At 42.0% G+C, this 18,711-nt stretch overlaps 1 protein-coding gene across 1 annotated transcript in view; it reads right to left on the reverse strand.

Moving 5' to 3' along the window:
* The window catches only part of DIPK1A (divergent protein kinase domain 1A), a 196,256-nt gene extending 189,474 nt beyond the window's left edge, over positions 1-6,782 (reverse strand). Inside the window, exon 1 of the mRNA XM_007936050.2 lies at positions 6,729-6,782. Coding sequence (XP_007934241.1) covers positions 6,729-6,782 — 54 coding nt within the window. The remainder of the gene's footprint in view (positions 1-6,728) is intronic.
* Positions 6,783-18,711: the final 11,929 nt, after the last annotated feature.

Raw genomic sequence — 18,711 nt, forward strand, 5'->3', positions numbered from 1 at the left:
GGTTTCCGAGGCAGTATCACTATGGAAGTAGATTGCCCAACCTTCCTTCCGAGGAGTGGCTGGTGGATTTGAACTGCCAGCCTTCTAGTTAGCAGTCAAGTGCCATAGCCACTATGCTACCAGAGCTCCCATAATTTACCTTATCTAGTCAAAAAAAAAAAAAAAAAAAGGCCTGCTTGATCATTATGCTTTTTTAAAATCTATATGGAATCAAAGTGGTAACAGCAACTCAATAGATAGGAACCTTAGGGGGCAATGAGTTTATGTTAATGAAGGAGGAACAAATTCGAAAAAGAGGGTAAGAATGGTTGTACAATTTGAAGAATGTAGTCAATGTCACTGAACTGTACACATAGAAATGGTTGAATTGGTGTATATTTCGGGAGCTCTGGTGGCGTAAAGCCTAAGGCATTTATTTGACTACTAACCAGAAGACTGGAGGTTCAAATCCACCAGCCACTCCTTGGAAGGAAGACTCTCCTTTCACAGAGATACTGCCTTGGAAACCCGAGGAGGGTTTGCTATGAGTTGGAAACGAGTCGATGCAGTGCGTTTGGGTTTTTTGTTTTGTTGGGTTTTTTTAAAATATTCTCAACAACAACAAAATAAAATTAAAGAAGAGAGAGAGAGAGAGACTCTAGTTGCCAGAGTAAATGTTTGTTGGCTATCTATCTCAGGCAGGTCAAAACCCTACTGGCTCAAAGAGGCTGCACAGCGAAACAGTGTACCTGCACCCCTCCTCTGAAAGAAGTGCTCTCTGCACCAAAAAAGCTGACACTGGTGGCATCTTCAGCAAGAGGCAGACAGACCAGCCACCTCTATGGGATAAACTCAGTTCCTTTCTGTTTTTTAAGATAGTTTTATTTTTATATAATTCACATATACAATTCACTCACTGAAAGTGTACAATTAAATGGTTTTTAGTATAGTCAGAGTTCTGCAGCCATCACTGCTATTAATTTTGGAACATTTATATCACCCCAAAAATAAACCCCATATCCATTAGCAGTCACTCCATTTTCCCTCAATGCTTTCAGTCCTCACTGCTGTTGAGCTGATTCGACTCATGGCACCTTCCCTGGGTTTCCGAGGCAGTATCTGTACGGAAGTAGATTGCAAAATCTTCCTTCAGAGGAGTGGCTGGTGGGTTTGAACCACCAGCCTTCTGGTTAGCAGTCAAATGTCTTAGGCACTACACCACCGGAGCTCCCCACTTCAGCCCTAGGCAACCACTAATGTACTTTCTGTTTCTGCAGATTTGCCTATTCTGGCCATTTCATATAAATGAAATCATACAATATGTAGTCTTTTGTGACTGGCTTCTTTCACATATTTAATGTTTTCAAGGTTCATCCATATTATAGCATGTATCTACTTCATTCCTCTGTATTGCTGAATAATATTCTATTGCATGGACATAACACATCAGTGCTCTTTTTCACAACCAGCAGAATCCGTTTTTCACATAAACATAACTATGAATAGTGATTAGGTCCCCATGTTAGTCCACAAATCAAATGCCTATTTAGCCCATAATATGGCTGAAAATAAGGAGCTCTGGTGGTGCAGTGCCTAAGGCATTTGACTGCTAACCAGAAGGTTGGCGGTTCAAACCCACCAGCCACTGCACAGAAGGAAGACTGGGCAATCTACTTGCATAAAGATTTACCGCCTCGGAAACCCAATGGGGGTCATTATGAATCAGAAATGACTCGATGGCAGTACTGTGTTTTTTTAATGGCTGATAATATATCATTAATTGCATAATGCTACACTTCTCTAAATGTTATCAATTACCACAGTGATTGATACCTGGATAAATGAGATGCTAAGAATAAAGCTCCTTTATATTTAAGTCAGCTCCTTGAATTTTCTTCACAATGAATTGTATGAAGAACTTGCAAGCCCGAAGTCTGAACACCTCAGGGCATAATGCTCTTTGATTCCACCCAGCTGAAGATAAACAGGAAAACTCCAAGTGCGTAAAGTTGTTCCCTGCAACCTCCCTCTCCCCTTGCTGGGTCCTTCATCTCTTCCCCTATCTCTGAAGCTCAATTCCTTCCTGCACTCTTCACCCCCTTCCCTAACCCCAAACAAAACAGGATCTCTTATACTTGTTGACTAATTATAGCCTCACTATATAATAATACATTTATACAAAAATGTTACTTAAAGCAGACATTTATATTTTAAGACATTTTCTCAAAATATGAAATGAGAATTAGTTTCCTTTGTATAAAGAATTTTGAAGATGAACAAGCTGGTATTTTATTTTGTTTTTGCCAAGACACCCTCCCAAACATGTAGAAATTGTTGAGTTGGCATATGTTATGTACATTTTCACCATAATTTAAAGAGAGAGCGACTCTCTCAAATGACAGAAAGCTGACTCTGTGACAAAATGAATTTAGTCAATCCTCCCAGAATTACACCTACCTAGAAGAGGTTGGGGGAAATATAAGAAATTGTTATCAATGATAATGGTATTGTGGTAGTGTCTAAAAATATCTTTGTCTGATAGAAATATGTACGGAGGTATTTGGATGAAATGATGTGATGTCTGAGCTTTGCTTCAAAATACTTTAGTTAGGAGAAAATGAGGCCACATGATGGGTACATAAACATTCATTATTCCTTCATTTTTTTATGTTGTTGTTGTTGTTATGTGCCATCGAGTCACACCCGACTCATAGCAACCCCTCCTTGGGTTTCCAAGGCAGTAACACTATGGAAGTAGATTGCCTCATCTTCCTTCTGAGGAGTGGCTGGTGGGTTTGAACCGCCAGCCTTCTGTTTAGCAGTCAAGTGCCTTAGGCACAAAGCTACTAGAGCTCCTTCATTTTTTTATATGTGCATTAAAAATTTCCATACTAAAAATCTTTTAAATGAGAGAAAGAAATGTCTCTTCCTTTCCTGCTGTTGTTTCTTCCCTTTTCCTTTGTAACACTTACTATAAACAAAAAACCCAAATGCACTGCTATTGAGTTGATTCCAACTCATAGAGACCCCCCACTGGGTTTCTGAGGCAGTAAATCTCTACAGAAGTAGATTGCCCAGTCTTGCTTCCTCAGAGTGGCTGGTGGGTTCAGTAACTACATATTTCCATGATTATATGATTAATGTAAATCTCCCTCACTTAGATCTTAAGCTCCATGAGGACCACAAAGGTGTTTGCTTAGCTCCTGTAGAATCCTCACCACCTCATACAATTTCTGCCATGTGGCAGGTAATGCAATAAGAATTTAAAAAGGAAATGACTGAGTCAATAAGATTAAGTCATGCCATGTATCTAGTTCAAGAAATGTTCAAGAAATAAAAGGAGGAAAGTCTGGAACCTATAGCTGAAGGATTTCTATGTATGTACCTATACGTATTAACCATTTAACTTCACATGCTTTTCTATCAAAACTAATAAAAATGTTACAAAACATTTAACTTCATCTTGCTTATCTTCATATTCATGTGACACTCAGCTAAGAACTACAAACTCTACTTTATGATTTGGAATCTACGGAACCAAAAGGTTAAGTAACTTTCTCAGAGTCATAATAAACCAGATGCACAAATGAGAACATAACTCAGCTGTTTTTATGTCTCATGCTGTTCCTAAAGGCATATGATTTTAATATCAATTTGAATGGCAAACAAGAAAAAAAGAGAAAGAGTATTGCATATATTAACTCTCCCTTCAGTGACTGAGAAACTAGCCGTATATAATAGTCTTAGCTGAAAATAAGGAGCCTTGGTGGTAGTAGTTGAATACTTGGCTGCAAACCAAAAGTCCAGTGGTTTGAACTCATCAGCCACTCCACAAGAGAAAGATGAGGCAGTCTGCTTCTGTAAGGATTAAACAAAACAAACTCACCGCCACTAAGTTGATTCCGACTCATAGCGACCCCACTGGGTTTCCAAGTCAGTAAATCTTTACGGAAGTAGATTGCCTAGTCTTTCTTCTGTGGAAACCAGCCTTGAAAACCCTATGGAGCAGTTCTACTTTGCCTCACAGGGTGGCTATGAGTCAGAACTGCCTTGATGGAAATGGATTTGGGTTTTTTCCGGTTTTAGCTGAAACTAGTTTTACTTTGCCCTAAATGATTTCAAGGTTGAAGCATACCTAGTGGTACAGAAACTGTAAAAAAACAGATGGTGAGACATTTAGGCAACAGAGAACAGAAGAAGGTTTCACACGTGGGTAATTTGAAGTTTGTGTGTGTGTGTGTGTGTGTGAAACTTTGGTTAAGCTGAAACAGTTATGGTGAGGACAATTAACAAGAAAATTCATAAAGAGAATAAATACTAATTCCATGAAGATGTTTAAATCACCAGTCTTCTGAGAAGGAAGATGGGGCAATCTACTTTCGTAGTGATACTGCCTCGGAAACCCCAGGAGGGGTCGCTATGAGTCGGTCCAACTAGACAGCACATAACAACAACTACTCCTGAGATTGTAGTTCCCAGGTTTTAAATTTATTTTTTGATCTCAAATATAATACTACAACCAATAAATTTTCTATATAATAAGAATTTTATATAGGAATCACCTACTACAATATCACTATGCCCTGAAATTCTTTTAAAATGCTTAAAATCTGAGTTTACTTTAATTTGATAATAGATAATGTGCAAATTCTGAAAGGCAAAAATGCCAAAGGTTTGCCATTAATGGAAGCACAACTATTTGCAAGACAAGTCTTAACTATTCTGAAAGCTCTTGTGCTATGGTGCCAAAAATGTTGTCACAGTCACATCTGTGGAGAGCATTTATAGCCAAAAGGATCAAATTCTAAAATGGGAAGGGAAAAAAAAAGTCTGCAACCAAATAAAAAAGCTTAAGCACAGAGAGCCAGGTAGTTTTAAGAAAAACACTTTTAAATCCTAATAAACCAATTTTGGGAATAGAATCTAGAAAGACATTTGTTTTCATATAAAAAGAGTCAATTGCACAGTCACCCTATAGGACAGAGTAGAACTGCCCCAGAGGGTTTCCAAGGCTATAAATCTTTAGGGAAGCAGACTGCCACATCTTTCTCCCTCAAAGCAGTTGGTGGGTTCTAACCACTGACCTCTTAGCCAACCACTTAACTGCATCACTGGGGCTCTTGCTTCAGGACTGTACCCTATGTTGTTGTTGTTGTTATGTGCCGTTGAGTCGGTCCCGACTCATAGCGACCCCTCCTTGGGTTTCCTAGGCAGTATCACTACGGAAGTAGGATTGCCCAACCTTCCTTCCGAGGAGTGGCTGGTGGGTTTGAACCGCCAGCCTTCTGGTTAGCAGTCAAGTGCTTTAGCCACTATGCTACCAGATACTTAAAACAAGCAGCCAAATATCTGTGTACAAGCATTATTTGTACTGATTAAAACCACAAACCAATTTAATTTCCAAATTATATGGAAAGAGTTAAATAAACAGTTACAAAGAAGTACCTGGCCTTACTGCATGCTCACCACTGTCAATGCATAAAAGACTGGGTTATGCTACCTTTACTCAAGGCACACTTACTACAGGTGGAGCTGCTTTGAAAAAGACTCAACGGCATTTAGTTTAATTCCTACCTCTTCATATTGTGGATTGTCAAATCATGCTTCCAATTTTCAATAACCATCACTCATTACTGGATAAGATTTGGCACATGCCATTTTCAAACAAAAATGTAATTTATTTGCCCCATGATGGTTCTATCTCAACTTCTTTCATAATTTATAAAAGCACCAGCTGACCATGAATTCCCTTCCCAAAATAATCTAACACTATCTTTAAGCCTTTTAATGTAAGCAACAAAGAAATACTGTCTCTGAATGCAGACAACACTGCTGACCCACGCGAGGCATTGATTTGTAGTTGTTTTTCCACCGGGTTGATAGATTTGGGCTCAGCTACTCCCGGTGTCTACTAGGTCCCCCTGGTGACTAAACAGTACATGAAGACAGTAGTAGGATTCGAAGGCATAGACTGGCAACAGAACAGCAGGTAGAATGGGAAATCATGAAAAATTAAATGCCAGCAGAACACACGACATGACTGAGAATTACATTTGTATGGCTTCGGTATTTGAGATTGGTACACCAGACACTGCCCCCTCTCCTTTTAAAGAGCAAACATTCATCCGCCTCCACTGGGCTTCGGAGCCCTACCTACCATTGAAGTCACGTATGTGAAACCAAGGGGCTCAGCACGAGGCACTCGCTGCTTATGGGGGGTTTTGAAAACACTGATATGACAAATTTGCTATCAATTTCTAAAATATGAAGGACTGATAAACCACCTTTTGTACCACTGATTTAAAAACCCAGGACACAGAGTCAAGAATACTCAACCTGCTGGGCCCACGGGGGAGGGAGAGTGTACCGAGAGGATTAGGGAGAAGACCGCGGCACGTCCCGAGCCGCGACTGCTAGGGGCGTGGGGCTAGGAAGTACTCGGGGCTCGGGATCGCACCCGTGTCACACCTCTGGGCTCTCAGGGAGCTAAGACGTGCCCCGGAGGGGCGGCCGGGCCCCGGAGCTGGGCCGGCCAGGGCTCAAGAGGCGCGGGGGTAGCCGTGAGGGCTGCGGCTCCCGGGCGGCCACCGAGGGCGCGCCGCCAGGTGCCAGACGGCAGGGGGCAGAGGGGTTCGGGCGCGCGCGGACCTAGAAAAGGAAGAGAGGATAGAACCAGCGAGTCCCGCGCGGCGCGAGCGGGCACGCGGCGGGTGCGTTGGCGGCGGGTGACGGCGCCGCCACTGGCCTACCTGGAGGTAATAGGGTTTCCTTAGCCAGGCTCCCGGACAGAGACTCCTCGCCATGGTAATCACACATCGCCCCGCCGCGCCGCAGTCAAAGGCGGACCCCAAGCACTGGCGGCCGGGCTCCCCGCCTCCCCCCGCCTCCCCGCCCCCTGCCCGGTCGGGCCCGCCCACTCCCCCGCCCCCGCCCTGGCGCGGCACGGCGCGCGCTCGGCTCCCGGTGGCCTAGCCGCGGTGACGGCGGCCTGAGGCCCGGCCTCCTGTTCTGCTCGCCCGCCGAGGCGGCTGTCAGAGCTGCAGCCGCGGACTCCGCCATAAAGGGGAATCGCGTCTTTCCTCTGCCGACACAAATCCAACTGCGTCTTGCGCTTAAAGGGGAGGCGCGCGGAGGAGGGAGGGGGCGTCGCTCTGCTCGGGGCGGACCGGACCAGGCTAGAGGCACGCGCCGCGCGGGCCAGACCGCTGACCCGGCAGACCCAGCTGTCTGCTCCCGGTTCCGGGTCCCCCGCGCTGCCCCCGTCGCGCGTCCCACCACCCAGTCCCAGCAAGACTGATGGGCTGCGTAAGAGCCCGGTATGCTTTGCTCTCTCACTAAGGACGTGTCTGGGCGGGTTGCGTTGAAATTCAAGGGAAGCTTCAGCTCCTTCCCGGGCACTGGCTCGTTGTCCCTCGCACAAGGGCAGGGAAGGAGGGGCGTCTACCGCAGCCCGAGATGCGGACGGGCGCATCCAGCCGGGACTGGGCTCTGGTCCCATAGCCAAGCGCAGTAGAACAAACGCGGACAGAGCTCCCCTCTGCCCAAATCAGTATCCCCCGCAAACCAGCTCTCTTTAAACTTTTTTTTTTTTTTAATGTACTTTTTAAAATTCTGACTTTTTTTTTTTGGTTTGTGTTGTTTTCAAATAGCTTCAGTTCTCCTGGCCACGCACAAACCTTGATTTTAAAAATGTATGTATATGGTACTCAGTCAAACACAGTCCTCAACACAGGAGACCTGGGACGTGGCATAGCTCAGTTAAGGCTGCATAACACAGGGCGTGGTGTCTTTCTTTTGACAGTGAGATCCAAATAAGGGAAAAAAAAGAGCCACTCTATTGGGAGAACAGCTGTTGATTTGAGTGACTTGGAATGGAGAAGGGCACGTTTTTTGCTCTTTTTACCCCACATTCCACGTTTTCACACGGTGCTAGCAAAGTTCGGGTGGCCATTTAGAACTCATTCCGTTTTCACTTAAGCTTTGTTCTGGTGTTTTTAGTTTCTGAAGAGATACCTTTCCTTCTCTTCCATTCCTGAACACACAGACACAGGTTTTAAACGTCAGTGGAATTTTATTGCTGGCTGATGAACCCATTCTTCATCGACTTACAGTTTGGATTAAGAGGTGTAGTAATTTCTGAGCAAGCTAAGGATAGATCCTACTGGTTTCATTCGTTCAATAAATAAATATGTTCTGAACACCTAATGTAATGAGCATCCAGGCACCATTCTAGTCGTTTGGGCTACATAGGTGAACAAAGCAGAGAAAAAAATGCCTTCCCTTGTGGCGCTTACATTTTGAGAGTGGGAGAGATGGTCACTGAATAATAAATATAATAAATAGAATGCTAACTCTGATAAGGGCTATGGGAAAACAAATGAACTGAGATGGGAGAAGATGAGAAAGAAAATGGAGATAACTCATATTAAGTTTTTAGACATATTAAGTCTGAGTTATCTGTTAGAAATCCAGGTAGAGATCTTGAGTGGGCAGTTGGGTAATACCAGTTAAGAAGAGTGTTCTAAGCAAGAGATGTATGAGGGACAGGAGCCTGTAGATGATGGTTGAAGCCACAAGACTGGACAAGATCACCAAAGGAATCAGTGTAAATAGAAAGAGAACCGAGCCTTGGGCATAATTCATCTTTAAGAGTGGACAAATAAATGAACTGGAAAAGGCTACTGAGAAGGAGCAATCAGTGAAGTAGGAGAGCCAAGAGTGAGGTGCCCCAAAATCCAAGTAAAGATGGTGATCAAGGAGGAGTGAATGCTTATATGTGTCAAATACTGCCTTTGGGTCAAGTGAGTAAGGACAGCATCGACCATTGGATTCAGTAACATGAGGGCACTGATACGCTTTCAGTGGAGCAATGGGGGAAAACTTGACTAGAGTGGTTTAAGAAAAAATTGGAGATGAGGAATTGAGATGGCTAAATAGATGCTTCTTTTGAGCAGTTCTGCTGCAAAGGGGAGCTCCAAAATGGAACAGTGACAGGTGGTGGCAGTGGAGTCAAAAAGTAGGTTGAAAAAAGTTGAAGGAAATATTGTATTTGGTGGGAATGGTGCAGAAAAGAGGGTTTGCAGTTGCAATCTAGGACACAAATGGAAGGAACTTTTGTAGACAGGAGCACAAACTATTCATCTATAGAAAAAGATGGGCAGGTAGATAAGGGTGGTGACAGGAGTTTGTGGAAATTCTCTTCTGACTGCTTCAATTTTCTCAGAGACATAGGAAAGTGAGAGGAGGTGGGAACAGTAATAGAAGTTTGAGGAGAGACAATATGAAATAGACATCGAGGTGTACTGGAAGATGAGTACACTAAAAATACATATATATATATATATATATATATATTCCTGCTGAGCGTCATTAAGGCCCACTTGAGGTTTGTGGTCATAAGTTTAAGTAGAGAAAAAACAATATAGTTGTGCCTTTTTCTCCAGCAACAATCCACTGCCAGGATGCAGATTCAGAATAGGCTAAGAATTAAATTTAATCAATTTTTACCAAAAGAATAAGAGCAAGGCCAGAGAGGCAAAGAAGATGAGAAGGTTTGCAAGGGAGTGATTATGATTCCCTGCAGAGTTTAAGCTGGTTGATGGGGGGAAAGTGGATATGGAGGGGTTAAGGGTGGTGAAAAGGTTGTCGTTGTTGTTGTTAGATACCATTGAAACAGTTCCTATTCATAGCAACTCATAGAATGAAACACTGCCCAGTCCTATGCCATCCTCGCCAATTCTTGCTATGCTTGAGCCCATCTTTGCAGCCTCTGTGTCAGTCCATCTCATTGGGTCTTATCCTTTTTTGCTGACCCCTACTTTGCCAAACGTCAAGAGTGATACCTTTCTCTGTGGAGTGGTCCATTCTGACAACATAGCCAAAGTAGGTGAGACAAAGCCTGGCCATTTTTACTTCTAAGAAGTATTCAGGCTACACTTCTTCCAAGACAGATTTATTCATTCTTCTGGCAGTCCATGGTATTTTCAGTATTCTTCACCAACACCATAGTTCAAATCCGTCAATTCTCCCTTGTTCATTGCCCAGCTTTCACATCACTCATCTATCAGTTTTTCATACTATGGTGGCTTGGGTGTTGCTATGAGGCTGGAAGCAATGCCACCAATATGTAAAATACCAGCAGGGTCACCCATGGTGGACAGGTTTCTGTGGAGCTGGAAGCTCCAGACTAAGACAGATTGGGAAGAATTGGTCCATCCTCTTCTGGAAAAAAATGGCTCTTGTAAACCTTATGAATAGCAGTAAAACATTGATATATTACTGGAAAAGGTGGTAGGATCAGTGAATTGCAAGCCTTTGTGAGAAAGTAGGATTGTAGAAGTCAAGGAACAAGAGGGAATGATCTAGAAAGATAGAAGGTGTATAATGATCTGATTCTATTTTTTGTGTTTGCTGACAGCTTTTAAACCCTGCCATTTCCCTTTCACCTTCTGCCCTATATCTGGGAAGGATGATAAGAAAGCCTGATTATTCCCTTCTTTGGTGCCAACGGGAAGTTCAAACTATGCAAGAACTGACCCATGTATGGTAACTTTCACCCTGGCTCCATTCCCTAACTGCCATAAAACCCAAACAGTTTCTCTTCCCAGTTTTCTCAAGCCATTTTTGGACCTGCTTGGGAGCCTTCCTGTTCTCCCCAAAAAGATTCATTATGTAATACAATTTTCATATCCTCTTGGTGCACATATGGTATCATCAGCCTCAATATTGAAACCAAATTTTAGGTGGAGGTGTTCCTCCTACATCTAAGATATGATGACCACAACAATCTGGTAATTAGAGGGTGGGATGCATGAAATTGAGATTGTGAGGAGTCAAGAAATTTAGAATGGAGTATGACCAACACAATGAGTATCCAAGGCAAGTTGAGGACAGGATCATTGGAAGAGAGTCAAGTACAGAATATCCTAAAGATGATCTATGTATATATTGAAAAACAGGACAAGAGAAGAGCTGGAGAGAATGCTGGTAGCCGAAAGCCAAAATCCTTGAGAAATAAGGTAGATTGATGTTATATGGAGGAGTGTTACAATAATCAGTGAGTGGCAACATCACAGGACATGAATTTTTAAAAACACTGAGCAGAGGGACGAATTGAAAGCAGGGAGGGAGAATAGCCTGAAAGTGGCAATGAAGAGCAAGAGAATCCCTCTACCTCCAAGTGCAGTAGTAGCAGGAGGGCTCTGGAGCCAGGTTTGCATTAAAACAAGAAGGTACAAGGAATATTCAGAGAAGAAGTGGAGGACAGAGGATTTTGCCGATGACGGACTGTGAATTCCAGACAGCAAAGCGGAAGAGTCTCAGAAATTGGGGAGTGGTGGCAGAAGGTTCAGAATAGGAGTTGGGAAGAGCTTTGAGGGGATCAGTGGGTGACAGATGAGGTATAATATGAGAGAATGGTATCTCATGGCAATTAATATAAACAGAGAAAACAAGGACAAAGTTGAACCAAATAAGAAGAAATAATTGTTTAGTTTCCATGTAGAGTTAACAAAGATTAAATATTATTAACACTCAATTCTTATTTGAAAGGAGAAAAGTAATTTAGATCATTTTCATTTCAAACTTGGATTGATTCTATTGTTATAACATGTCCCAGGAGCCTGAGAGAGAAGTCTAGGGCTAGAACAGCCCCCTAGAGTCCATGCTGGGAATTGTATTATAAGTGGATGTGATGAGGTCTTCCCAGGATTTTGGCTTTCAGTCCACCTAGATGAACCCTGTTGTTGTTGTTGTTGTTATTTGCCATTGAGTCGGCCCTGACTCATAGCGACCCTAGTATGGATCAAAGCAGGTTGGCTTGTGGCAAGTCTGGGTAGGATACTTCCTGCCTCTTGTTTGGCCCTCCACTGCACTCTCCTTGCAGTGGCCCTGCCATTCTTCCTGTCATTCACGGGGCCTATCTTACCTATCTAAATTTACCTTTCTGGGATATATTCTTATTGAGTTTAAAAGTTTCTGTATGTTCTAAGTAAAAGCTAGTTAATCCAAAATTAACACATATGGTGTGTTCAGAGGTGCTAATTTGTTGCTTCTTAGTCCTCATGTATCTATAATTATACCCGTTCCAAAGAATGATGATCCAACAGAATGTGGAAATCATTGAACAATATCATTAATATCACACACAAGTAAAATTTTGCTGAAGATAATTCAAAAATGGTTATAGCAGTATATTGACAGGGAACTTCCAGAAATGCAGCTGGATTCAGAAGAGAACATGGAATAAGGGATATTACTGCTGATGTCAGATGGATCTTAGCTGAAAGCAAAGAATACCGGAAAGATGTTTACTTGTGTTTTATTGACTATATAAAAGCATTTGACTGTGTGGATCATAACAAATTATGGATAACATTGAGAAGAATGGGAATTCCAGAACATTTAATTGTGCTCTTGAGGAACCCATACAAAGACCAAGAGCCTGCTGTTCAAACAGAACAAGGGGATACTACATGGTTTAAAATCAAGAAGGGTGTGTGTCAGGTTTGTATCCTTTCACCATGCTTATTCAATCTGTATGCTGAGCAAATAATCTAAGAACCTGGACTACATGAAGAAGAACATGACATCAGGATTGGCGGAAGAATCATTAACAACCTGCAATATGCAGACAACACACCCTTGCTTGCTGAAAGTGAAGATGACTTGAACCACTTGTTGATGAAGATTGAAGACTATAGTCTGCATTATGGTTTACACATCAATATAAAGAAAATGAACACAACTGGACCCATAAGCATTGTGATAAATGGAGGAAAGATTGAAGTTGTCAGAGATTTCATATTACTTGGCTCCACAATCAAGAGATATGGAAGCAGCAGTCAAGAAATCAGACAATTTATAGCAGTGGACAAATCTGCTGCAAAAGACCTCTTTAAAGTGCTGAAGAGCAAAGATGTCTTTTTGAAGACCAAGGTGCACCTAACCCAAGCCATGGTATTTTCAGTCACCTCATATGCATATGAAAGCTGGACAATGAATAAGGAAGACCAAAGAAGAGTTGATGCTTTTGAGTTGTGGTGTTGGCGAAGTACCATGAACTACCAAAAGAACAAACAAATCTGTCCTGGAAGAAGTGCAGCTGGAGTCCTCCTTGGAAGTGAGAATGGCCAGAGTTCATCTCACCCACTTTGGTCATATTGTCAGAGGGACCATTCCGTGGAGAAGGATATCATATTTGGTAAAGTGGAGAGTCAGTGAAAAAGGGGAAGGCCCTTGACAAAATGGATTGTAACAGTGGCTGCAACAATAGGCTCAGGTATGGCAAGGACTGTGAGAGTGGTGCAGGACAAGGCAGTGTTTCGTTCTGTTGTGCCTAGAGTTGCTATGAGTAGGAGCCGACTTTATGCCACCTAACAACAATAACAGCAATTTCTTTTTTCTACTGATGATACTTCTCTGCAATAAAAAATAAATCGACATTTTAATGCCTCTTACTTTAAATTTTAATTTTTAAGTATGTAATACATTCATCTGGTTCAAAATAAAAAGTAAATTAAAATATACATTGAAAAGTCTTACTGCCACCCTCATACCTTTCTCATACCTTCTCCCTCCCTCCCATGAATAATCACTTTTATTAATTTTTAAAGTATCTTTTTTATGTTTTTTTAAGATACATAAAATCAAAATTGAATATATCTTTAGCCCCCTTTTATATAAAATATAAATGACTTTATTATAATTTTATAAAACTGTAGAATGAAAATTAGTTACACTGATGAAAATGTACTAATCAGACCAATATCAAATCACACTCCAATATCAAACCTTTCCTTTCCCTCTTCCCTTCATAGTCAAATTGGATTATAGAACTCAACTCAAAGGTGAGAAGAGTATGTGGGGATAGGGAACAGGAATACACCCTAGACCAAGGATAGATTTGGCTGAAAATAATCTTACATGTGCATTTGTGCTACAAAATTATCCACATACGTTATAGAAGCAACAGAAGACAGGGTTGGAGTAGCTTCTCAGAGACAACCAAACATCTTGTGAGAAAGAATCACCAGACTATAGTCCTGGGGGACATCATGCTCAGTTGGCACACATAGTCCATAAAAATTTTGTTCTACAACCTAATTTAGTGAGTAGCGACTGGGGTCTTAAAAGCTTTTGTGTGGCCATCTAAAATGCAATTATTGGTCTCCTCTCATCTGGAGCAAAAAAGATTGAAGATGATCAAAGTCATCTGGGAACAATTAATCCAAAGATAAGATGGACCACAAGGACTTCAGTCTCCATGACCCAAGACCAGAAGAACTAGATGGCGCCTGGCTACCAATGCCAACCTCTCAGAAAGTGATCAAATCTGGAGATCCTGGATAGAGTGGGAGGTAAAATGTGGAACAAAATTCAAAAACACAAAAATGACCAGAATTCCCAGTTGGAGAGAGACTGGTGGAACCCCAGAGACTATGGCCCCAGATTACATTTCGGGCCAAAAATGGACTCACTTCCATGGATTGACTCTCAGCCCAACAGTAGAAAGACCTACATGCAGAACACCTACCTCAGGTTGATGCACTCACCTACTCTAGGGAGATGCACACCTTGGATCAATCAACCATAAGACACCAGAGGGGTAGTACTCACATAAAGGAAAAGCTGGACAGACAGGAATGCATGGAGGAGAAGGGCACAGGGAGGGAGTGGTCACAGTGGGGAGAGGGGAGGAGAGTTTTTTACAGTCGGGGATTGTAATCTGGGCCATGAAATCAGATGTGCATGAATGGTTGAATGTAAAATAAATTTGCTATGTAAATTTTTAGGTGCTCTGGTAGCATAGTGGCTAAGGCACTTGACTGCTAACCAGAAGGCTGGCGGTTCAAACCCACCAGCCACTCCTTGGAAGGAAGGTTGGGCAATCCTACTTCCGTAGTGATACTGCCTCTGAAACCCAAGGAGGGGTCACTATGAGTCGGGGCCGACTTGACGGCACATAACAACAACAACAATGTAAATTTTCACCCAAAGCATAATAAAAATTTTTTAAAAGAAGAAGAAGAAGAGGGGGTGGGGAGAAAACTCACATTCTTCAAGGACGTTTCAGGTGCCTGTGGTGCTTTTTAGTGCTTTGAACTCAATACCAATGCCAGTAGAGGTTGCAAATGGCAACTTGGGCAGACATGTTTTGTTTGGCCTGTACGATATTTACAAATTAGGACATTTTGCATAAACATCTAGATTTCTGGCTCTTGAAAATCAAAAGATCTACTAAACAAACCTTTCATGGACACATCAATAGTAGGCTGGCACTGAGTTCTAGAAGCTCCCTCTGCTTAGGGCCTGTGTGCTGCAGTTTGCCACAGTCTCCTCCACTCCCTAATTTTCCTAAGCCAGCTTCCGCCACTTATTTATCTTTTCTTTCTGCTCCCTATAGGCAGTTGAATATGTGGCCTCTGATTTAAAGTCATAGAGAATGATTTGGGAAAGTAGACTCAGTCAGGTCTTCCTTGAAGTTCAAAATGGGAAGCAAGAAAGGGAATGGTGAAGACTAGAAAAAAGGAGACTAGACTCTGGATCAATGATCCATTTCAAAAATAATCCATCTTTTACCTGAAATTCCTGAGAGAATAAAATTTATTTATTTTCTTTTGTCTCTAGATGGTGCAGGATATTGATAAGGCAGGGTAGTGATTGAATTTATACCTAAGGAAAAATGAAATCTGAGTATGTTTCAATCATGAGAAGATAACCAATATGAGAGACAGGGTTCTATTTTACCTTTTATAAACAAGCAAATTGGATATCAGAATAAAAGATATAATGGTTCCCTAATTTTCCACTAACCTCAGCACCAAGTATTATGAATCCATTGTGTTTTAAATGTTATAAAATGGTGTTCAGAGTATGGAGCACAAGAAACTTAATATGACGTAACAAAAAACAACAATGCAACACACTGCCGTCGAATTGGATCCGACTCATAGCAACCCCTCCTTGGGTTTCCAAGGCAGTATCACTACGGAAGCAGATTGCCCAACCTTCCTTTTGAGGAGTGGCTGGTGGGTTTGAACCACCAGCCTTCTGGTTAGCAGTCAAATGCCTTAAGCACTAACCCACCAGAGCTCCTGATATGAGGTAGGGCAAATATTTTGTGTATCTTGTTTTAATATGAGATGCTTCAAAGAAGGAATTATTAGAATATGAGAGCAAATTCTTACCTGTTGTTATGTCCTTAATACCTAGAATAGCACCTGGCATATAGAAGGTAATCCATGGACATTTGTAGAATGAATGAATGAATAAATGAAGCTGGTAAGAGGATAAATGTATAAAAATAAACTTTAAAAATATTTTAAACTTTATACGGGAAGGATATATGACTACCATAATAACATTGGAAAATGAGAGGACACTGAATTGTGCACATAAGAGATAGACAACAGATGCTAATACCAACCAATGTGTCCACAATACCACATTGCCATTAACACCAAACACTAGGCTATACAGATAAACAGATAAACACCTGAGATGGTCAGACAGGGGTCAGTGAACAGAGGTATACTCTAGACCAAGGATAGATTCAGCTGAGGCTAATCTTGCACAGACACCAGTGATACAAAATACCTGCAGTCCTTACAGAAACAATAGAAGACAGACATAGAGTAATCCCTCACAGACATCCCAACACTATGGGAGAGAGATCCAATAGATCTACTACCTCAAGACCATAGTACTGGGGTACACCAGACTCAATTGGCACAACAAAACACTTAAAAGCGTTGCTCCACATCCTACATTGGTGAGTAGCAACTGGGGTCTTAAAAGCTTTCAAGCGGCCATCTAAGATGCAGCTAATGGTCTCCTAGTGTCAGAAGTGAAGAATGCAAAAAAAAAAAAAAGAAAAGAAAAAGGGGCATTTAGAAGCAATCAGCCTTAGGACACAATGTCCCTCGAGACCAGAAAAACTGGATGGTGCCCAGCTACCAATGCCAACCACTCAGGAAAGGATCAAATCTGGAGATCCTGGATAGAGTGGGAGGGAAAAGGTGGAACATAATCCAAAAACTCAATAATGACCAGAATTACTGGTGAGATGAAATCTGGTGAGACTTCCAATACTATGGCCCTGGAATACATTCTGCACCTGGAATAAAACTCACCCCCAGGGGTGGGCTCTCAGCCCAATAGTTAATAAGATGTACACGCAGACCACTCAACCCAGGATGCCACACCCACACACTCTATGGTAACACATCCCTTAGAGCAATAGACCATGGGACACCAGAGGACCAACTTTCAAACTGAGGAAATGCAGGACAAACAGGAGTGCATAATTATGAGGGACACAGGGGGAGGGTTGCAGGGCAAGGAGGGGAGGAGAATGGGTTAGGGTTGGATATGGCGAATGGGGAACGAAACTAAATATACGCGTTACGTTGAATGTAAAACAAGCTCTTAAAATTTGAAAAAAAAATTTAACTTGAAAGCAACATTAAAAATCTGAAACAGAATTATGAATAGCACAACCTTTTTGTTCCTTGTTCTTATTGATACATTCCCTGAAGAAATTCTGATTTTGTGGGTTTAAAAAAAAAAAAAAAAAAAAGTTCCACAAGAAAAGGAATAGTCTATAATAATTTGGTGCAATGATTTTGTCTGACTTGAGGCATGAAACTGTAATTCTGGAAATAAATTCCTTCCAATGAAAATATTGCACTGAAAGACTTATATAGAGAATTCACAGTAACTGCAGCAGTCTGTTAGGAAGGAATGTATGTATGAAAACGGTCATGTGGGATTTATCGAAGAGATCACCTTATTATAGTGGACTGTGGTCTTCAGGAGCATATGAACTTGTCCTGAGACCATCTGAGAGTATCTCTTGTTGTTGTCGTTATTTGCCGTCAAGTCGGACCCGACTCATAGAGACCCCTCCTTGGGTTTCCGAGGCAGTATCACTACGAAAGTAGATTGCCCCATCTTCCTTCCGAGGAGTGGCTGGTGGGTTTGAACTGCCAGCCTTCTGGTTAGCAGTCAAGTGCCTTAGGCACTATGCTATCAGAGTTCCCGAGAGTATCTCTAGGCTCTGGCAATAGTACTCAAGGGTTTTACCTTGGCTGATTGTCAGTGTCATAATATTCAAATAGCATTTCACAACATGATTACACTCCCCTCTTAATTTTTGTATATGAATATGCCATGTCCTCTACAGGAGAGGAAAATTGTGTAGAGTCATAATGTAGCAGGAGATGTGCTAGTAGCACTGCCAGAGCACTGTTCATTGGGTGATTTGTAGTGTTTTCTTCCTCCTAAAGACCAGCCCAATGTACCTCTCAATTCCCTTGAGTGCAGGAAGGATAGTTCAGATCCAGGAAACATCCGATTCTCTCAGAGGACAGCAGAGATCTTAGAAGACCCAGATGTTTCCTTGTTGATTGCTCCCAGTAAGATCCAGTGGAAACCAATGTAATAGCAGTTCAGAAAGTAAAATAAGGATTCCAGACTTCTTACAGAGCATAGCCCTCATCCCCCCTCCCCCCGCCCATTTCTTCTCTCTCTATATATAGGATCTCTGGTGGCGTAGTGCCTATGGCATTTGCCTGCTAACCAGAAGGCTAGTGGTTCAAACCCACCAGCTACTTTGAAAGGAAGGTTGGGCAATCTACTTCCATAGAGATACTGCCTCAGAAACCCAAGGAAGGGTGGCTATGAGTTGGATTCGACTCTATGGCAGTGTGTTTGGTTTTTTATGTGTGTGTG

Source organism: Orycteropus afer, unplaced genomic scaffold (assembly GCF_000298275.1).
Source record: "Orycteropus afer afer isolate SDZICR_OR568_19922 unplaced genomic scaffold, OryAfe1.0 scaffold00033, whole genome shotgun sequence".
In the NCBI taxonomy this organism is placed as follows: Eukaryota; Metazoa; Chordata; class Mammalia; order Tubulidentata; family Orycteropodidae; genus Orycteropus; species Orycteropus afer.